Source organism: Panthera pardus, unplaced genomic scaffold (genome assembly GCF_024362965.1).
Source record: "Panthera pardus isolate Hobbes unplaced genomic scaffold, ASM2436296v1 HiC_scaffold_17, whole genome shotgun sequence".
Classification (NCBI taxonomy): Eukaryota; Metazoa; Chordata; class Mammalia; order Carnivora; family Felidae; genus Panthera; species Panthera pardus.
In genome coordinates this window covers 84,916,862-84,939,640 of record NW_026526732.1, presented here as the reverse complement: position 1 = coordinate 84,939,640, position 22,779 = coordinate 84,916,862, and the positions used below count along the sequence as shown (strand labels likewise).

The window sequence follows — 22,779 nt, the reverse complement described above, 5'->3', positions numbered from 1 at the left end:
CTCCTAGCTTTTTAAAATACAAATACTAATGCTACTATTATTTTGCACATATAATACTATGATTATATTATTTTTCAGTTTGCTTCTTTTTTTAACAAAGTTTAATTCTGTAAGGTTTAAATTGTGTATAACGAATGCTATTGTTAACGTAGTAAGACAACAAAATTATGTATTTGATATATTTTAATAACTAGAACAATAAAACTGCCACATGGGTTGTTTCACTAACCAGTTTAAGATTTCCTTTCTAAGGAAGGCTTTAAAAATGTGTTTCCAAAAGGCTGGCCATTTAACCTTCAACCATTCCATTCCCCTATTAGCCATCATGAATCTTTCATCCACAAATATATTTTAACTGCTTTCGAATCTACTCTTATTCAGAGACTACTCTATAATATCAAACAGAAGTCCAGGTGATAGTATATCAGAAAATTCAAAGAATCTGATAAGGCAAACTGATCAAAATCACTGTAGGTGACCACCTGGCGATTAGAGCTGCCACTCTCCAGAAAACACAAAAACGACCACGTAGGAACCACCAATTCACAGCCATTGGTGATCAAAAGCCTGCATGGACCACGAAACCGGGCTCACACTGGTCGTGCCACCTGCACTGTTAACCCGGTCTCGCTTCGCCTTTAAAGTCCCGCCAAAGCCCCAATCAGCGCAGACGCTGAACGTGGACTGCGACGCTCTGACATCAGAACAAAGATGGCTGCGTCCTGCAGACTTTCCCTCGTACCCTAAATTTTTGCGCCTAGCTCGGGTCAGGTTTAGAGTCACACTCGGCCTTTCTCCAGCCATGTTTTCTCTCCGAAATTGCGGTCTCTGGGTCGCGGCCTCCCTCACCAAAAAGCGCCTTACGTTGGCCCGGTTCAGCGGTGACAGCGCGGCGCCCTTGGCTACGAAGTTTGACGTGATAGTCATCGGCGGAGGACATGCCGGGACCGAGGCAGCCGCCGCTGCTGCTCGTTGCGGCTCCCGGACCCTGCTACTCACCCACCGCGTGGACACGATCGGTGAGGAGCGCGGGTAGAGTGGAGGTTGGCCCACGACGCAAGCTTCCAATATGCCCCTTCACCCTTTCCCGGATGGGCAGACTGTTCCCTCTCTCAGAGCTAGCGAGAATCCTAGTGTCTGTGGTTTTATCCTGATTTGAGTTTCCCAGAACCCTGGACTGGGCTGTTCTTTGGACCACGGATTGCGCTGCTGCTCACCGAAGTAGTTAGTTGGTGGAGGTGGAGTTGGGGGCCGTGCCTTGGGAAAGGGGGGAAATTTGAGAATACAAGCTGATAGCTTCTTATTTCCTTGTTGCCATTTACCTTTTGCTAGCTTGTGGCTTTGGGAAAAGAGTGAATTAACATTTATTAGGAATTACTTATTAAACGACAGTTGTGTTTTTCCCGAGATTTTCTGAAGCCCTTTTGAAGAAGGATGATCCTTTTTATTGCATTCTATATCTCTGCTAGGGGTTGGTCCTCTGATTTTGTGCTCAGGAACTAGCAGTGTTTTTTTCACACTTAAGAGGCAATGGGTGGACAGCTATAATTTAAAGCAAGACCTCTCTCTAGCACCATAATAGATGCTAGCTAAAACATCATTCTGTAAATTATGCATGCCTATTTTTACCTCCTGCATTTTGCTTAAGAGTGAACAGTACTTGAAATATTAATTGTGTTTTGCAAAAATTGTGAATAAATCACATATTTGTATACTGAAGTACTTTTTAAAAATTACCATTCAGCTGCTAAGTGGGGAGAAACATACACTGTTAACAGTGATTCTTTTAGAGAGGGTTGATAAGATTACCCAAAAGATTATACTTTGCTTATGATATATTTCAGTGTTGTTTACATTTAAAAAAAATAAAGACTGGATACTGCCTTTCAATAATAATTCAAAACTCTAATGAAAAGTATTATTGAACTAAGATGACCATGAAATATGAGTAATGTAGTTCTGTGAGGGATAAAGGGATTCTTATCCAAACCCATATTCATATTATTTCACCAATACAATACAGTCCGTTTTCTTTTTAAATAAATACATTTCAGAGATAATAATTCTTATAGATGAGCTTAGTGGATCGCAAATCTGTCTTTAAATCAAAATCTCATTTTTAAGGTAATTTAATATAGTGGAGCATCTTAAATATTTCTACTTGGCCTCAGAAAGATAGCTTTGACTTAGAAGGTTCAGCTGATGTAAGAATGCAGAGTACAAGAATTGTCGTGATGTGATTTAGTCATATCTGCCAATAATGAAGTTAGAGGCAGAAAGTCTTTTATTTTCTACTAACCTGGAAATAATACTTTTTGGAAAACTATTTTTGCATTTCACAACGGAAAAGTCTTGTGCTCTTGTGCGCCTGTTTATTCTTTTTTTTTTTTTTAATCTTTATTTTTGAAAGTGAGAGAGAGTTCGAGCGGGAGAGAAACAGAGAGAGAGGGAGACAGAATCTGAAGCAAGCTTCAGGCTCTGAGCTGTCAGCACAGAGCCCGATGCGGGTTTGACCTCATGACCTGTGAGATCATGACCTGAGCTGAAGTTGGATGCTTAACTAACTGAGCCACCCAGGCACCCCTCATTTATTTATTTTAAAGTGGTTTTTTTTGAGAGCGATAGAGAGGGAGACAGAGGATCTGAAACGGGCTTTTTGCTGACAGCAATGAGCCCCATGTAGGGCTCAAAGTCACTAACGGTGAGATTATCACCTGAGCCAAAGTCAGACGCTTAACCAACTGAACCACCCAGGCACCCCTTTTTTTATTGTAGAGAGAGAGTGTGAGCTGGGGAGAGGGGCACAGGGAGAGAGAGAGAGAGAGAGAGAGAGAGAGAGAGAGAGAGAGAGAGAGAGAGAGAATCTCAAGCAGACTCCACACTCAGTGTGGAGCCCAACACGGGGCTTGATCCCACGTCCCTGGGATCGTGACCTGAACCAAAATCAAGAGTGAGACGCTCAACCAGCTGAGTCACTCAGGCACCCTCCGCTACTCCTGTATCTCTTTAAAGAGGAAAATAAATCCCATTTCTAGAGACTTCATCCCCAATAGTTCATCCCTCGTGACTTATTTCCCACTCTTAACCCAAACACTGGCAAGTAGAAACAGGATTACTTAGATCATTAAAGATTTATTCCTACTGAGTTTAGGTCACACTCCCTGAGTACAAAGCCTCATAGCAGAGTGTTTACCTAAATAAAATTGTGAATCGAAGGGGGGAAATAATCTACTGTAGCTATCATCTCTTTTTTACAGGAGGGAACTGAGGTAGAGAAAATTAGATAACTTGCCAAAATGACAGAGCGTATAGTGTTTATTTATTTTTGAGAGAGAGAGATAACAGACTGTGAGAGCGAGAGAGGCAGAGACAGAGGGAGACAGAATCCAAAAATTGGCACAGAGCCCAATGCTGGGCTCAAACTCACAGACTGCAAGATCATGACCTGGGCCGAAGTTGGACACTTAACCAACTGAGCCACTCAGGCGCCCCCAAAATGACAGAGCTTATAAGTGGTAGATCTAGGAACTGAGCCAGATCCCTTTCACTCATTCCTGACCCATACTCCTAATCACAGCGCTATTCAGCCTGCTTATGGAGACTATAAAAACTTGTAGACGGCTTGGTGGTGGCTTCAATAGACCTACAGATGTTGAGATCACTTCCCTACTCCTCCACCTCCCCTAAAAACCTTTGAGGAAACCTCATGAGTTTAGACTTGCAAATCAGACTAGGGGAATTTAAGGGGAAGGATTAAAGTATGGTTTCTACTTTCAGGAAGCTCATATAATTTAATCATTTCTGCAAAATAAGCAAAAAGGAAACAGCAGATGGCATTTATGGAAGACATAATTCATTATAACAGGGAATTAGTGCCAAGGGACTTCTTAAAAGTATGCTGGATTTGGGAAGGTTTCATGAAGTGAGGATTTCAAAACCACATTTTAAAGGAAAAGGCAACCTAATGAACTAGTAAAAATGTGTCAAGGAAAATATTTAAAAGAAACTATAGTCAATGGTTTGTCTTCCAGGATGCCCTGAATAACTCTTGCATCCCATTGGGATTTTCTAAGTTCCTTTCTAGTGTTTGTTTCAGGGTTGTTGGTTTTTTTTTTAATCTATCAGATGATTCTAGTCACTTGTACAGACGTTTCTCTATTAAACTCACTATGTACACATGTTCATATATTTATTTTGTCTGTTCTCTTTAGGTCAGATGTCCTGTAATCCTTCCTTTGGTGGCATTGGCAAAGGGCACTTAATGAGGGAAGTTGATGCCTTGGATGGGCTTTGTTCTAGAATCTGTGACCAGTCTGGTGTACATTACAAAGTATTAAACCGGCGTAAGGGACCAGCTGTTTGGGGTTTGAGAGCTCAAATTGATAGGAAACTCTATAAGCAGAACATGCAGGTGAGAATGGGGCATCAAAACAGGAGAGACTGTAGTGATTATTTAACTGTTATGCTTCAACTTGCATTCTCTTTTGACAGAAAGAAATCCTAAATACACCGCTGCTTACTGTTCAGGAGGGAGCTGTAGAAGATCTTATTCTTACAGAACCAGAGCCTGAGTACACTGGGAAATGCCGTGTCAGTGGCGTGGTTTTAGGTTTGTACTGGTGATAGATGATAATAACAGTGTCAAACTCCATGTGAAAAAACAAGTTTAGAGCAGAGCATGGAGATGTTTTGCTTATTCTAGGAAATTATTATATTTTCCTAGAGGAAAACTGTATAAAAAATTATATTCCTCCTTTCATCTTGACCTTCATGAAGCTTAGTCAAATTCTGGGCTCATTTATACCATCTTAGTAAGACTTTATAGCCTACATACATGTGTTTTTCTCCTGGTCCTTCTGTTGTAATTTTTATTTTTCCTAGTTCTTTTTTTTTTTCTTTTTAAAGATTTTATTTTTAAGTAATCTCTACATCCAACGTGGGGCTCGAACTCACAACCTGAAGATCAAGAGCCACACGTTTATCAACTGAGCCAGCCAAGTGCCTCTATTTTTCCTACTTCTTGCTTTAAGTTTTTTTAATTTGTATTTTACAATGTTACTATACTTATGTTTTTTATTTAAAGGAGTTACAAATTTCTTAAAATATTTTTTAATGTTTATTTATTTTTGAGAGGGAGAGAGATAGTGTGAACAGGGGAGGGGCAGAGAGGAAGGAAGACACAGAATCTGAAGCAGGCTCCAGGCTCTGAGCTGTCAGCACAGAGCCCAATATGGGGCTCGAACCCACAGACCACAAGATCATGACCTAAGCCAAAGTCAGACGCTTAACCAGCTGAGCCACCCAGGTGCCCCAGAAGTTATAAATTAATTTTTCATTAAGATAATACATGCACATAATTTTTACAAAAATCAAATTGAATTTAAAAGTTTGTATGGAAAAACAATTATCTCTATAATTATCTCCCTTTACAGATTAACTACTGCAGTTTCGTTTCTATGTATTTACATATTTCTAAATAGTATTCTTATATTTGTACTCCCTAAATTATCAGTATTAGATGTTATCTATTAACCTTTTTTATAGCAGTTCTCTTTAATCCCCTATTTTCCTTCCCTCAATCCTTCTAATTAGTTATGCCATAAATTTTGGTTGATAGTATGTTTATATTGTTATGATTTTTTAAATATTCATTGTAGAGCTAAGTAGTGTATTATGTTTGTTTCCTTTCATATACCTCTTTGCTTTGCTTTGGATTAATATTTGCTTTATTTTTTATTTGCTTATTTTAATTGTGTACTTGTTCAGCTTTTTCATTAGGAAAAAACTGTCATTTCTCAATCGTCAAGTAATCTATCAATTCTGTTTTTTCTTTGATTCTTCCCTCCCAGAGACATCAACTTCCCCAGCTCCCTACAACCCATCTGCTATAATCAGGGCAATTGCTCTCTGGGCCTTCTGCACAAATGTCATTTTGAGCCTTCTTTTTACTACTTTGCTGTGTTACATCATCCCATGTTCCTTGGGACTTCAGTCCCATGAGTGGGGGAGGGGCAGAGAGAGGTGAAAGAGCCCCAAGCAGGCTCCACACCATCAGCTGGAAACCCTATGTGGGGTTCAAACCCACAAACTGCAAGATTGTACCCTGAGCCAAAACCAAGAGTTGGACACTCAACTAACTGATCCACCCAGGAGTCCCTGTAGTTCTTTTTTTTTATGTTTGTTTATTTTGAGAGAGAGACAGCATGCACATGCTCGCACGAGTGTGTGCATGAGTGTGTGCATGAGTGGGGGAGGAGCAGAGAGGGAGGACTCTGGGCTCAGCATTGAGCCCCTTGAGGGTCTCAATCCCCAAGATCCCATGCCATGAGATCATGCATGGCCTGATGTAATTCTCCTCCCTGTAATTCTAATTTAAAATAGTCACGTTCCAATTTGATCCTTGATAACAGGCACACTTTTTACTCTTTCTTAACCTTTAGCGGATGGAAGCACAGTACATGCAGAGAGTGTGGTTCTGACTACTGGGACGTTCTTGAGAGGCGTGATTGTAATTGGATTAGAAATGCATCCAGCAGGACGTTTAGGGGATCAGCCTTCCATAGGGTTGGCTCACACTCTGGAGAAGTTGGGGTTTGTGGTGGGAAGACTGAAGACTGGGACTCCACCCCGAATTGCCAAAGAGTCCATTAATTTCAGCATTCTAAACAAGCAGACACCAGATAATCCATCCATACCATTCAGTTTTATCAGTGAGACAGTGTGGATTAAGGTAAGATAATTTAAGAAAATCTAACTTTACAGCTGACAGTGGCCATTCACAGCAGGATATAGCCCTTCCTTCCTTCTTCCCTTTCTTCCACCTTCCCTCCTCCCTCCCTCCCTTCCTCACTTCCCTTCCCTTCCTTCCTTTCTTTCTTCCCTCTTCCCTCTGTCCCTCCCTTCCTCCCTCCCTTCCTTCTCTCTTCTTCCCTTCCTTCTTTCTACTCTTCGCAATTCACTTTATATCACTATTACTTGGGGTGCAAAATAATGATCTTTAAAAGGATTAGCTAATTTGGCTAACTGGGTGTTTCCCAATAAGTTGTTAAGTTTCATCTCTTCAATAATTTTGCCTATTTAAAATTTTTTGAAACACTTTCAGACCTATGTAAAAATTGCAAGACCATTAAAACAAACTCCTGTAAACCACTGAAATTCACCCATTGTTAATATTTTACCATATTTATCTTTCTATATACAGAAATATATAGATACATATATTTAATCTATAAAACAGTAATATACACATTTATTCTTTTTTTAAATTTGAGAGAGAGAGAGAGTGCATGTGCGTACGTGCAGGGAGGGGCAGAGAGAGGAAGAGAGAGAGAGAAATCCCAAGTAAGCTCTCTGCTCTCTGTGCAGAGCCTGATGCAGGCCTCAAACTCACAAACCATGAGATCATGACCTGAGCCAAAACCAAGAGTCAAATGCTTAACTGACTAAGCCACCCAGGTACCTTACACACGTTTATTCTTATTCTTTTTTTTCCCCAAAACATTTGAGGGTAAGTTGCAGAGATCATGACTCTTTACTTCTAAATACTTCAGTATGTATTTCAACTAAGCACAATTACATGCTCTTATATAACCTCATTGTAGTAATGAAATTTGGGGAATTTAACCTTGATACATTGCTGTTATCTAATATAAAGTTCATAGTCAGATTTTGCTGATTATCCCAATATTCTTCTTTATAGCAACCCTTTTTTTCCAATCCAGGATCACGTATTACATTTAATTGTCATTTCTCTTTATCTGGAACAGTTCCTCAGTTTTTCATGATACTGGTATTTTTGAAGAGTACAGGATACTTTTTGCCTATCTTTGGAATTAAAAAAACATTGTGTATTTAGAATTGAGGACTAATAATTGATGGTCCTAGTTTCTGGTAAGTGTTTTATTAATAAGTGGCTCCAAATATTCCACTGTCTTGAGCAAGTCACATTTTTGCTTTGGTAAAATGTAAATTGTGATGCAACTTTCTTAGTATAAATATATATATATATATATATATATGTATATATATATATATATATACACACTTAATCTGTTTATTATAAATTTTCAAGTTTATAGAAAGTAAAAAAAACAGTATAATTTCTGTGTCCATCAGTCAGCTTCAACAAGTAACATTTTCTGGCATTCTTGTTTCATCTTTCTTTAACACTTTTCCTCTTACTAGGTTTTAAAGCTTTGGTCCCAGATATCACTTATAAATACTTTGGTATATGTTTTTAACAGATGAGAACTTTGTAAAAACCAACCACAATACCATTATCATACCTATCAAACAAGGACCAAATAAGGACCATACACTGAGTTGGATGATATGCCTTATAACAGTTTCCCCCAGTTTTTTTTTTTTTTTTTTCTTCACATTTATATGTGGAAGAAACTGAGCCATCTGTTCTCTAGAATTTCCCACATTCTGGATTTCTCTGATTTCATCCTTCTGGTACCTTAAATAGGTTCTTCTGTCTTCTATATTTCCTGTAAACTGGTAGATTTGGAGGCTTGTTTAAATTTAGGTTCACCTTTTGGGGTTTTTTTGGCAAGAATACTCCCTAAGTAGTGCTCAGCATTATGCATAGGTTTAATGTTTGTAAAATTAAGTGCATATCATGTGTGTAATTTATTTAAGGAAAAGATAAACTCGTAAAGAAGCAAAACAGTGTTTTAAGTACTTCCTATATTTTAGCCAGAAGATCAGCTGCCATGTTACTTGACTCACACCAACCCTAAAGTGGATGAGATTGTCCTTGAGAACCTTCACCTTAATAGTCACATTAAGGAAACTACAAGAGGACCCCGGTAAGGACAGAACATTACTTTAAGGAGTGACATCAACCTTCTTTTGCTTGCTTCATTAAATTTTTGAATTTCATTGTCTTGTTCTAGATACTGTCCATCCATTGAATCAAAGGTTTTGCGTTTTCCAAACCGTCTTCATCAGGTTTGGTTGGAACCTGAAGGAATGGATTCTGACCTCATCTACCCCCAAGGGTTATCTGTGACGCTACCAGCTGAATTACAGGAGAAAATGATCACATGCATCAAAGGCTTGGAGAAAGCTAAAATGATTCAGCCAGGTAAAGAGAATCACAGCTGCCCTTCAGTATCAACTCAGCATCGCATTAGTAGATAGTGAAGAGGTCTTAGCTATAGTCATGGTTGCTTAGAGCCTCAGAAGACAAAGCCCAACACCTATGCATTTAAAATATATTCTTTGTTTTTCAAGAGCATTTAGTGATCATCTTTGCATCTCTACTTTGAGGCAAATCCAGCTCTGTTTTTACTTACTTTATATCATTTATTCTTTGGTCAGGTTATGGTGTTCAGTATGATTATTTAGACCCCCGTCAGATCACTCCTTCTCTTGAGACTCATTTGGTGCAACGGCTCTTCTTTGCTGGCCAGATAAATGGCACTACTGGTTATGAGGAAGCTGCAGCTCAAGTAAGACGTTGTTCAAATATTGTTATAAACACAAAAGGACTATTTAACTGGTGTTTCTCCTTTAAACGTCTGTTATGATAACTATATAGATCTTATACAACTCATACATTGTAGTTGAAGACTTATTTCTGTTTCAGGGTATACAGGGATGGCTGCTATTTTGAAAACACTTGTGGGTTTTGTTTTTTGTTTTTGTTTAATTTTTTTATTTGAGTACGGTTGACACAAATGTTACATTAGTTCAAATGTACAACTGAATGATTTGATAGGTTTATACGTTATGCTGTGTTCACCACAAATGTAGCTACCAGCTGTCCCATTACATAGCTGTTACAATATCATTGAGTGTATTCCTTATGCTGTGCCAAAAACTTTTGGTTTTAATTCTCATTTTGAGCTCCTAGGTCTGATACCATATTTGATTAGATTTTTTTCTGACTTTGTTTTTAAAGATTTTATTTTTGACTAATCTCTACAACCTGGGGCTTGAACTTACATCCCTGAGATCAAGAGTCGCACGCTGTACTGACTGAGCCAGGCAGCCGTCCCTGAAATTTTTTTATAAACAAAATTTAGTTCTTCTTACAAAACATTATTGAAAATTAACATATTCCTTTTAAGTGAGAAGTTATGTTATTTTTACTTGTAAGTGGGAAAAGGCTAGAAGAGCTTTATGGGTGGATTTAAAACAATATATTAGCCCACCTGAGGCTTATCAGGAATGTTAAATATTTTTGAAAACAATGAAATATAGCATTCTAAAGTGGTACATTACCTGTATTCTGGTTTTGAATAAGGATCACATTTTCTTTCTCTATTCTATCGCTTCAGGGCAGTGCTTGCTTTCTTACTATCCCGTGCTGTTTTTTCCAGATAGTGTTCTGAATAGCGTAGCTCGTTGTTCAGTTCATAATGGCCTTTTAAACATTTCAGTCCTCTTGTAGGGTGTGATAGCTGGAATCAATGCAAGTCTTCGGGTCAAACGCAAGCCTCCTTTTGTCGTTAGCCGAACAGAAGGCTACATAGGAGTCTTGATTGATGACCTCACCACACTGGGTACCAACGAACCATACCGCATGTTCACGAGCCGAGCAGAGTTCCGTTTGTCACTGCGCCCTGATAACGCCGACAGCAGGCTCACGTTCCGAGGTATCTCTTCACTGAGTCCTGCAACCATATTTACTCTTCTGTAAAACCTCTCTCATTATATTCTTTCCCCTTCTTTTAGGGTATAAGGAAGTTGGCTGTGTGTCCCAACAACGATATGAAAGAGCTTCTTGGATGAAGTCTTCTTTGGAAGAAGGCATTTCTGTGCTAAAATCCATTGAGTTTTCAAGTTCTAAATGGAAAAAGTTAATTCCAGAGGCTTCTATAAGTATTGGTAAAAGTCTGCCTCTCAGGTATGCACTTTTAATACAGACTTTTCTTACTTTTAACAGAAAAGTGAGATTGTTTCAGAGAAACATTACCTGTGGATTCCCTATTTTAAATGAACATTTTAATGAACATGGCTTCTTCCCAGAATCATTTAGATGTAACTTATCTCTTTATTCAGTATTAAAAATATGTATGATTCTAAATTACTTTTTTCATTTTTAATATAATATTTCTGTCGTTCCCATTGAGTTCTGGCTTTCCTAAGATTTAGAGGGTACACACCAAGAAATATAGTTAATCTGCATTCTTCTATAAGTATGGAACAATTAGCTCTGATTAAGCAGAGTATTTTATTATTATTTTTTTTAATTTTATTTTTTATTTTTTTAAATTTACATCCAAATTAGCATATAGTGCACCAATGATTTCAGGAGTAGATTCCTTAGTGCCCCTTACCCATTTAGCCCATCTCCCCTCCCACAACCCCTCCCATAACCCTCAGTTTTTTCTCCATATTTATGAGTCTCTTCTGTTTTGTCCCCCTCCCTGTTTTTATATTATTTTTGTTTCCCTTCCCTTATGTTCATCTGTTTTGTCTCTTAAAGTCCTCATATGAGTGAAGTCATATGATTTTTGTCTTTCTCTGACTAATTTCACTTAGCATAATACCCTCCAGTTTCATCCACATAGTGGCAAATGGCAAGATTTCATTCTTTTTGATTGCCGAGTGATACTCCATTGTATACATATACCACATATTCTTTATCCATTCATCCATCGATGGACATTTGGGCTCTTTCCACTACTTTGGCTATTGTTGATAGTGCTGTTATAAACATGGGGGTGCATGTGTACCTTCAAAACAGCACACCTGTATCCCATGGATAAATGCCTAGTAGTGCAATTGCTGGGTTGTAGGGTAGTTCTATTTTTAGTTTTTTGAGGAACCTCCATACTGTTTTCCAGGGTGGCTGCACCAGCTTGCATTCCAAGTGGAGTATTTTAAATTCTGTAGACTTACTTGAACAATCCCATGCTACATTTTAGAGGGATTTTTTTTGTCCTTTCATCATTTTGGTTATATGGACTCTGAGTCTAAAGGACATTAATATAGAGCTTTTGCTTCATAGATACATTCCTAAAGACCTTACACAGTTCAAAATCTGCATATTTCACCACTCATTTTTCCATTAAAAAAAATGTATGCTAGGGCGCCTGGGTGGCTGAGTTGGTTAGGTGTCCAACTTCGGCTCAGGTCATGATCTCACAGTCTGTGGGTTCGAGCCCCACATTGGACTCTATGCTGACAGCTCAGAGCCTGGAGCCTGTTTCAGATCCTGTGTCTCCCTCTCTCTCTGCCCGTCTCCCGCTCGCGCTGTCTCTCTCTCAAAAATAAACATTAAAAAAAACTTTTTTTAGTTAAAAAAAAAAAAAATGTATGCTAATTCAGGTGGGGAGGTTCCCAGAAGGCAGAAATGTAAAATCATTGTAGCTCAGAAGCAAATATGGTGGCATTATCTTGCAGTTATGAGTCCAATATACTTTTCCTTTTGTTTTTTTTTTTTTTAAGTTTGTTTTCCTTGTGAGGGATTTTGTGAACTTAAAGGTACACCTATTTTAATGCTGCTTTTTATTATCTCTCATCTTCTAGTGCTCTCACGTTGATTAACAGCCTGGCATAACATGTCCGTGTTTGGCTTTCATCTCATCATGGTGTCTTATCATTTATAACTTCTGTTCCCCGGTTTTCATTTTCACAGGAATTTCCCAGAGCACTGGTGGATAATAGAGGATATTAAGCAGATTTTTAATTATAGTGATGATAAGTATTAAAGAACCTGCATAGTAGTCACCCAAACTAGGGAATCTTAGTCACAGGAACGACAGCCTGATTGACAAATGAGGATGGTGGATAGATTTATTTACCAGCTAAGTGGCACTGGGAAATGGCAGTTGTATAAACATCGTTTATAATCCACTTGGTATTTCAGGTGTTTGTTTAAATTTAGGAAGGTTCACATTATTTTAGATTTTGTGCAACAAATATGTAACATCATGCTTTTTTTTGACAAATGTTGCACTATTTCAAACTTATATAATTAGAATTTGCATTAAACGTGACCAATGTGTATTGAGGTAACATTGCAAGCAGAGTGTTTCTAACACAGTCTAAAATGCTAATCGATGAATAAAAATATGAATGAAAAGGCTATCAATTTTACATCTTCACCAAACTAATCCCAAGAGTAGCCATTTTATTAAGGTGATTAAAAAAACAATAATTTAGCCAAATGCTTTTCTTTTTAATTCAGGTTATCTTTCCCTTCAGGAGAAACTAGGGTCTCAGTCCCCACATTTGCTTTTTGTTTTAATTTTTTTTAATGTTTATTTATTTTTGAGAGACAGAGACAGAGTGTCAGTGGAGGAGGGGCAGAGACAGAGGGAGACACAGAATCTGAGCTGTCAGCACAGAGTCTGACATGGGGCTCGGACCACAAACTTTGAGATCATGACCTGAGCCAAAGTCGGACTCGTAACCAACTGAGCTACCCAGGCGTCCCCTGCCCCCCCACCATTTGATTTCAGCAGAATATTTAGTCTAGCATTCAGCCTCCCTAAATGAACTCAGTTTATCAATGCCTAGATATATAAAGCTAGAGAGATAGAAAATTGGTCAAAATACACTTATTGCACTTACTGTGTACATGCTAGGCTCTGTGCTAAACACAAGTTGAACCAGACTTTGAAGAGATACACAAATAACTACACACACATTTCCTGCCAGGATTATAGGGAAATACACTGATGTGTCAGAGTGTCTCTTACATTCTGTTGAGGTGTGATAACTTGTCCTTTCTGTGTCAGAGCTCTGAACTCTTGAGGCTTACGTTTGATTCAAAGCAGGTCTTAAAGGTTGGACCTGAGAACAGCTCCAAGGCTTGTAAATAAATTATTTTTTGAAAAAAATATTAAGTTGGACAGTCAAGGGCTATTCTTTGAGATCACCATCCTGCTAGATTCCAAGATAATGCTTTTTTTGGTTAGTCATTAGGTGTGTTCCAGTATGTTCTGTAGTTTAAAAGACAATTCAGCTGTTTTCCTTTGGGAGCTTAGGGTTTTATGGTTTCATGGTAGCTTATGAGATGAGGCCTCTGTAATTAATTGACCTAATTTGTCTCTGGGAGCACAGCAGAGCTGCCCAGAATTTCTGGACATTCCTAGAGCAGGCCATCTGAGGAAGAAATGAGTCAAGCATCCATCCGCAAAGGGTGATAATGCATGACTGTGGCAATAGAATAAACAGTAAAGAAGGTTGGCTGGGAGGCCTCGGAAGACTTGGGACCCTTGGATGGACAGATCTGACTTTTTGTTGACTTGATAATTTAATTGGTTTGAGATGGACAGAATTTATCAAAGATGCAATCTATTGGAGGGAAGATCAAAATTAGTAAATAGAAGCAAAATGAATTAAGACAGTAAATGTAGGGAAATTGTACAGATCGGTGAATCTGGTGAGAACCAAACAAAATGAGAAGTAAACTGCAGAAAATTTTGCAGTCTTGGGAGCACAGGAATGAGGTCAGCCTAGGGCAGTGTCATAGTTCAACCAAGCAGAACTAAGGTCTTGGCAGCAATGGAACTCATTATGTACTGCTTTTAATTGCCCTGGCAATAACCGTTTAAATGAATTATAACCAAAAAGCCACGTAAATGAAGTCAGTAATAATTAACAGAGCAACAATTGGTCTAGTTCACACCATGTTAAGGGAGGGCAAGGAGATGGGGGTGGGTGATACCAAGAAGGAATCTGAGATCAGTATAAAAGGGATTAAATTGGCCTAAGGAACACCAGAACTTCTGGAGATGAAACATACCTGAAGTTTCTCTCTCTAGTTGGATCTTAATAAGTGTCGATGAATGAAGTTATTGCAAATCTCACCTGAAATACCTGTCAGCATTTATCCTTAGGCATGTTCTCTTGGTGAGCTATGAAAGATGCCTGGGAACTTTAGTAGTCATCTCTGTTAGCTGCGTATATCGCTCTCCTCTCCCCTTGCTTTGGCCCAGGAGGACTTAGTCTATCCAGAGCTCATAGTGAAAGTAGAACTGAGAATTAGCTGCCTAAAGTTCCTAATCGGTAGAAATTGAAATGGAGATTATACAAAATTAGAATATACCCAACTGGAAGAATACTTAGGAACCCTTATTTATTAGAAAAGCCCTTGACCATCATTTTGTCATCAGTTTATTTGGAGAGACTAAAACATACACACAGGGCCTTTTGTTCTTACTTGGAGAGTTCTGCAAAAGCAAGAAAGAGGTCTTCAGCTGATTTTGGGCATGCAAGATGATGACTCACAGGACACAAATTCTTAGAGAATTCAGTCAAATCCTTGCTATCAGAGGATATTTTGTCTTTACAAGAAAGGGAGGACAAATGGATGATAGGATTGCAATCTTTACCAACAACTTATTTCTCATGATAAAGAAGAGAACTGGGGAGAATGCACACTAGTCTTACTGAGGTTCTACTGTGTTGCAGATGTCACTGCATTTGGTGACTGTACTTGGAAAGAATTAGGAGTATCTCTTTTTTACTATTAAATTTTTTTTAATGTTTATTTTTGAGAGACAGAGACAGAACATGAGCAGGGGAGGGGCAGATAAAGAGGGAGACACAGAATTGAAAGTGGGCTTCAGGCTCTGAGCTGTCAACACAGAGCCTGATGTGGGGCTCAAACCCACAAGCTGTGAGATGACCTGAGCCAAAGTCAACGCTTACCCATTAAGCCACCAAGGCACCCCAGAGTATCTTTTGAAAATAGTATTAATTCAGAGATTTGGCATTATTTCCAAGGGATCTTGTTCTTAATCTGGCTTACATGATATGGACCCCTATTTTTTTTGGGGGGGGGGGGGGACTCCTATCTTAATGAAACTTTTGTGTATTTGCAGAGCTCTAGATGTTCTGAAGTATGAGGAAGTTGACATGAAGTTATTAGCCACAGCTGTTCCAGCGCCCTTGAAGAAGTACATTACATGTAGAGAACTAGCTGAAAGACTGAAAATAGAAGGTAGAAAATAATTTTTTACTTAACATGTCTATGTGTTCTCTTTTCCATTTGTGCAATTTATGGAAATCAGCTCCATTAAGAAAAAGCTCTAAGAGGAGGCATTGTTACCATAGAACCAGCGTAGTCTTAGGCTCTCTGCTAGTCAAAGTGGCGTTCCCAGCCTAGCAGCATTGCAACACAGGGGAGCTTGTTAGGAATACAGAATCTCACACTCTACCTAGGACCTAATTGAGTAAACACATTTGCATTTTTTTTTAAGTTTATTTATTTTGAGAGAGAGACAAAGAGTGAGCAGGGGAGGGGCAGAGAGAGGGAAAGAGAGAATCCTAAGCAGGGATTCTCTGGGCTCAAACTCATGACCATGAGATCTTGACCTGAGGTGAAACCAAGAGTCAGACGCTTAACTGACTGAGCCACCGAGGCGCCCAGCACATCTGCATTTTAACAGTATCCCTAGGTAGTTTGTGAGTACATTTCAAGTGTCCCTTAAACTTCCTTTTTACATTTTTCTCCTCTGATATTCTAATAATGAGAAAAATAATAGTGTCTTTGGCTTTGATAATATACTGGAATACTCTACCATTAACAAATACTTATTTTGTATCAGGCAAAGAAATCAGAGCCTGCCCCTGTACATTATGACACATATCGTGCTCTCATACTGACCGTCAAAGCTACAGATGACTTGGTAGTTGCACTGTATTTTTTTAAGTTTTACATTATGAAAAATTTCAAACATAAAAATACTGAGAACATCAGCTTCTGCGTTTTGATAGATGTTTTTCCCTGGGGTGGAAAATTATGTGGAGAAAAAGGCAGGGAAGTGAAAGAGATAGGGAGAAGGGTAGGAAAAGGTGGATAATGACGTACTGTTCAAATAGGAAAGCACTTTAAATTCTTTGGGGACCAGCCAAGGTGGTAAGAATGCTGCATTCCTTGTATCGATGGCATTTTCTTTTAGTTCCAGAGAGATCTACCACTTTGCTATGTTTTGGCTGTGCATATAGGATGACCCAGGTGCTACCTACCATCCCACCATGCAAGTTAACCAAAGTCTGGCAACAATGGGAAACTCACCAAAACTGCAAATGACAAGACAGTAGTAGTACACTGATGTGTGAAAATAATGTACTTTTATTTCAACTTCATGATTTCTCTATGAAGTAAAAATTACTTAATTGAACATTCAGGATGTTACCACCTGGGGACAGGTGATTAAATTCTGTATTTTAAACTTGGTTTGCAACTTTGTTCCATAAATCATCAGGTTTGAGTTAGAATAATCCAGAATAATTATCATTAACTTGTTCATAGAAAACCCTGACTTCAGTCATGAAGTAGCTACTGTTTTGCCTTGTTTTTTAAAGACTCTGGCACATATAAAGACTCTATATCCATGGCTCAATAGAAACATTAGGTTAAAATATAAGATATATCAGTGGTTCTCAAATCACCACATGGACCCTCTGTACCAGATAGCAAGTTTCGTAATGGCAGAAATCAGTTTCAGATTCTTCTTTGCATTCTTTCTCATGTTTTATTATATATAGATTTGAAAGTTTAAGTAAATATACCTTTAACATATACATTCCCTCACTTATATCCCATGATCCTCTGTAAGGTCTATTTATGAGTAATATATTTGTATGACAGTTTTTTGTGCTAACTTGTCATATTACGATGTTGTATTAAGCCCTTTACATGTAGTATTTTGTTTGGTATTTAGAATTGTCCTGTGGGGGCGCCTGGGTGGCTCAGTGGGTTAAGCATCCACCTTTGGCTCAGGTCCATGATCTCATAGCTTGTGGTTGCAAGCCCATGTCGGGCTCTGTGCTGACAGCTCAGAGCCTGGAGCCTGCTTCGGATTCTGTGTCTCCCTCTCTCTCTCTGCACCTCCCCCCACTCATGCTCTCTCTCTCTCTCTCTCTCTCTCTCTCTCTCTCTCTCAAAAATAAACGTTAAAAAAAAAGAAAGAAAGAAAAAGAATTGTCCTGTGAAGGATAGGTATTAGCATTATTGTCTTAATTTTACAAATAAGTGGTAACCTGCCTAAGATCACACAGTTGGTGAGTGGCAAAGCATCTGGGTCAGCCCTTACAATTTGTGGATAAAGAAGCTAAGGCCCAGAAGGATAATGATGTACCCATAGTCAGGTTCATTGATAGAGCCAGGCTCATAGCTGAGATTTTTCTGACTGCTAATCAAGTGATAGAAGCAGATATTATCACAACATCTTAGGGAAAGCCGGCTTTCTTACAGGATAGAATGACCACCTCAATTTAGATTTTGAAACAGGTTTTGAGTTTATTTTTCTTAGAACAGAATGCTTCACAAAATAATTGCTAAATTATCCAACGTCGTTTCTTAATAAAAACCTTAAATTGTTTTACATGTAAAAAACCCCACTTTTAAAAATTACAGCTTGATATGGACATAATTCTGAAAACCATTTTCTTAGGAAAACAGGTTGTCTTTAGGGCTCAAAATTCAAAGCCATAGTCCATTGAGGGTTTGCACTGAGAGGGAAAATTTGCAGAGTGGAAAAGCAGTATCTTCTATTTTTAATTTTCCAGATTTTGCTTTTAATGTTTAAATAATCTCTATACCCAACATGGGGGTTGAACTCACAACCCTGAGATCAAGAGTCACATGCTCAGGACACCTGGGTGGCTCAGTTAAGCATCTGACTCTTGATTTTGGCTCAGGTCATGATTTCAAGGTTGTGAGATTGAGCCCTGTGTTGGACCCTGTGCTGGATGTGGAGCCTGCTTAAGATTCTCCCAGTCTCTCTCTCTCTCTCTAAAAAAATAGAGTCACATGTTCTACTGACTGAGATACGTAGGTGCCCCTTAATTTTCCAAATTTTTGAGATGAAAGGGCATGCAATAAACTACCAGACAGAATGTTGTAGTTGCTATGCAAGATACTCCCTCTGATTTATCCTCAATTTCCTCATCTGGAAAAGAGTACGCTTACCCCACTTACCTTGTGGTGTTGGAAAAAGTGTTGAATGAGAGATTCAGAAGTTTTTTTGTAAATTGTAAAAAGCTATAAAAACACAGTTGTTGGGGCACCTTGGTGGCTCAGTCAGTTGAGCGTCCGACTTCAGCTCAGGTCATGATCTCACGGTTCATGAGTTCAAGCCCCAAGTCGGGCTCTGCTGACAGCTCAGAGCCTGGAGCCTGCTTTGGATTCTGTGTCTTCCTCTCTCTCCACCCTTTCCCTACTCATACACTCTCTCTCTCTCAAAAATAAATAAACATTAAAAACCTAAGTTGTTAATAGGAGTATCATAAATCATAACATAATTAATTCTGTTTACCAGCCATTTATGAATCAGTGTTGTTCCATCAGCAACAACAAATAAAGGAAGTTCAGCAAGAAGAAGCTCTCCAACTGCCAAAAGACTTAGATTATTTGACTCTCAGAGATGTGTCTTTGTCTTATGAAGTTCGAGAGAAGCTACATTTCAGTCGCCCAGAGACGGTAAGAAACCAGGCAGTGGATAGGATAAAGAACTAGTGCTTTAATTTTTTTTAAACCTGGATTTACAGTGATCACATAATTAATACACATAATTAATACTTTATTTCATCATTAAAAAATCTAACCTCTTAGGACATTTCTTTGTATGACAGATGTTGGTATGTTTTTGAGAGATGAAAAAACAGTCTAAATAAATAACTAGAAGAATTAGGTTGATTAAAATTATTCTCTAGTCCCAAACATGTGCTAACCCATAACTCATGACATAAAAGAAACCACATTAGGTTAAAATATAATACATGTGAGTGGTTTTCAAATCACCGCTCAGAATCCTCCCTAGGAGATCCATAGTGTTGGCTTACTAGGAGGTTAGAGGGGAGCCAAAGAAGTCCCTCACCCCATGCTTCAGCCTAAGTGTGTGTGTGTGTGCGTGTGTGTGTGTGTGTGTAAACATCTGTGAACAAATTAAAAACTTTATTGTATACTATACAGTATTAGACTTCTAATGACAAATATTCAGGAGGTGCCTGGGTGGCTCAGTCTGTTAAGTGTCTGACTCTTGATTTTGGCGCAGGTCATGATCTCACAGTTGGTGAGTTTGAGCCCCGCGTCAGGGTCTACACTGACAGTGCTATATTTATTGATTCTGAGATGCACATTTAACATTTCTGAAACTGAGTTGTATCTTAAAAATGGATGGTGTATCATAGTTTAATAGGCGGTGGCTCTTTTTAGTGGTGATTCATAAAGTAAAAGGCATTTAAGAAAAATATGACCTGTAAAACAATTTTAAAAAGAAATATTTTTAAAGGGAGGAGTGATTCCGTCAATATAAACATGGTATTCTTAGCAATAGTCATCATGGAAACCAAGCAAATAGGCCTTAAATTTTATAACTCTGTATATCCTATTCATCTTGGGTTTTTATGGGTAGTCATAGGCTGCACTGCCCAATATGATAGCCACTAGCTAAATGTGACCATTTACATTAATTAAAATGAAATAAAACTCAGAATTCAACTCTTTAGTCATACTAACCATGTTTCAGGTGCTCAGTAGCCACATATGGCTAGTGGCTACCGTATTGGACAGTACATTGTTACAGTGCAAATGTTATGGAAAATTTCCATTATCACAGAAAGTTCAATTGGACAGAACAGGTCATTGGAGTTCACATCCCTTATCCACAATTCTAGGATACAAAAAGCTCTGACAAGTGTTTGTCATAGACAAACCTGGTATCAAACTTGACCTGAACTGACATGAGATTATTTAGTCTTTATACCACTTCGAGTGAATATTCATACATTTCACTATAAAAATATACCACAGAAATATTAATGAGATTATAGGGTGCTGTCCAACACATGGCTGAGGAGGTTACATTAGTTTAATGAAAATAAAATGTAGGTAGTCTAACCATCTATTAGTCATGTGCTCTTAGACAAGTCACTTGAACTTCTCTGAGCCTCATTTTCCCTAATTTGTAAAATGAAGGTATTAATAATAATCACATTCCCTTTACCTACTTTATAGTTATTTTGAAGATACATTAAGATAATAGTTTTTAAAATATTTTATAAACTATAATATACAGATTGTTATTAGGAGCAAAACAAATTTGATTTTGACATAGCTCACTTATGTTTATCTTATGGTTTTATTATTTTTTTTCTTCCAAGTTTTTATTTAAATTTAAGTTGGTTAACATACAGTGTAGTAGTAGTTTCAGAAGTAGAATTTAGTGATTCAGCACTTACATATATCTCTTATGGTTTTAATTCTTAGATTGGGGCTGCTAGTCGTATACCTGGAGTGACACCTGCTGCCATCATCAATCTGCTCCGATTTGTGAAGACCACTCAGCAGAGACAGGCGGCTATGGATGAATTGTCCAACACTGACCAATACTTATGCGAGACAGACAAACTGGAAGAAAGACACTTATAGCTTTGTATTCATAGAAGACTTTTAAATAGTACAAGCAGAGAGAGGAGATAAGTACTGTATTTTGGTTTTAGCACCTGTTAAAATAACCTTAGGTTATTATGGATTTATCATTAATTTATGAAGAGGGCAAAGATTATAATAACTGTGCTTCTTTATCTGAGAAAGTTATAAAGTCTTCATTTATACTCTTCATCTTAGGTGCTCTAATACAGTGAGCATATTAATGTAACGGGAGTATTCGTCAAACAGAGATCATAGTGGATCCACAACTAAACCAGAAAAAAACACTTCAGCTTGCAGATTTGCTTACTCATAAAGACTTTGTCCATTAAATGTTACCAAAGTAAAAGTCTTATGTTTCAACCTGTTTTGAAAGTTAGTAGTCTTTTGCTTGGATAAAGAGGCGATTTCAAAGCCCTCAAATTCTTAGGGCTTCAAATTTGAAACTATACAAAATCATCTAGAATTAGCCAGTTGATTTCCAACATTTAAAAATGTAGTATGTAGGGCGAAAGTTGACTTCTAAGATTCCTACACTTCTCCAGGAAATCCTCACCAGTAATTATCTTTGAACATCAATGAATATCTTGTAAAATAGATCAGAAATGATCATAGTTTCCTTTGATCCACAATATGGAAAAGTTTTTGGCAACCTGGTTAAAGGGAAAATAAAGGTAGTTACTTCATATCATACAGTATTTTCTTATGAAACTGTTATGGCACGATTTCTTAACACTGAAGACATAATCCATAGTAACTCGTGACTAGTGTTTCCCTGTTTTTAAGTCAGAATTGACAGAAAAACTGGAATGGTGCTGGCACTCTTCTTCCTCTTCAGTACTTCAATTCTGTGTTGTAATAGGGTTTAGGGTGGGAGGACCACCTGGGCCCTTTGGCTGGCTGACTCAGACACCTCGACCCTTCTAGGTAGACTAAGAAGATGAATGCAGACAAGTGGGCCAGAGAGCCTTGCTTGTCCCTGGAAATGCTAACTCACATCTCTGGTATCAATCAAGAGAGAAGCTCCCATGTCAGCTTCAGGCCAAAGAAGATACTTAAGACAGTATCAAGGGCCCTGAAGTCACTCTGGCTACAGATCTATTTAGTTTTTTTGTGGGGTTTTGTGTGTGTGTGTGTGTGTGTGTGTGTGTGTGTGTGTGTGTGTGTTTTAATTAATTTATGTATTTTTATTTTTATTTTTTAAATTTACATCCAAGTTAGCATATAATGCAACAGTGATTTCAGGAGTAGATTCTGTAATGCCCCTTACCCATTTAGCCCATCCCCCCCTCCCACAACCTCTCCAGTAACCCTGTTTGTTCTCCATATTTAAGAGTCTCATGTTTTGTCCCTCTCCCTGTTTTTATATTATTTTTGCTTCCCTTCCCTTGTGTTCATTTGTTCTGTCTTAAAGTCCTCATATGAGTGAAGTC

At 38.2% G+C, this 22,779-nt stretch overlaps 1 protein-coding gene across 5 annotated transcripts; it reads left to right on the top strand.

Annotated features, from left to right (window-relative positions):
- Positions 1-681: 681 nt before the first annotated feature.
- MTO1 (mitochondrial tRNA translation optimization 1) lies at positions 682-22,037 on the top strand. 5 transcript variants are annotated; one of them, XM_019417744.2, is made up of 12 exons: positions 684-1,019; positions 4,212-4,411; positions 4,492-4,609; positions 6,441-6,730; positions 8,701-8,813; positions 8,901-9,091; positions 9,328-9,458; positions 10,403-10,607; positions 10,687-10,858; positions 15,792-15,910; positions 19,265-19,396; positions 21,185-21,298. In XM_019417744.2, the coding sequence occupies exons 1-11, from the start codon at positions 803-805 to the stop codon at positions 19,357-19,359; spliced, it is 1,851 nt and encodes a 616-aa protein (XP_019273289.2). In that variant the 5' UTR covers positions 684-802; the 3' UTR covers positions 19,360-19,396; positions 21,185-21,298. The 5 variants fall into 5 exon arrangements, with proteins under 5 accessions (XP_019273288.2, XP_019273291.2, XP_019273289.2 ...); XM_019417742.2 differs by having other exon boundaries at positions 686-1,019; positions 19,236-19,396; positions 21,185-22,037; XM_019417743.2 differs by lacking the exons at positions 19,265-19,396; positions 21,185-21,298 and adding an exon at positions 16,878-17,841 and having other exon boundaries at positions 682-1,019.
- Positions 22,038-22,779: the final 742 nt, after the last annotated feature.

Bases quoted from the DNA above. Each gene is read 5' to 3' on its own strand.
- MTO1 (XM_019417742.2), top strand. From the start codon at position 803: ATGTTTTCTCTCCGAAATTGCGGTCTCTGGGTCGCGGCCTCCCTCACC. The intron at 6,731-8,700 runs GTAAGATAATTT...CCTATATTTTAG, and splicing joins GTGAGACAGTGTGGATTAAG to CCAGAAGATCAGCTGCCATG. The intron at 9,092-9,327 runs GTAAAGAGAATC...TTCTTTGGTCAG, and splicing joins AGCTAAAATGATTCAGCCAG to GTTATGGTGTTCAGTATGAT.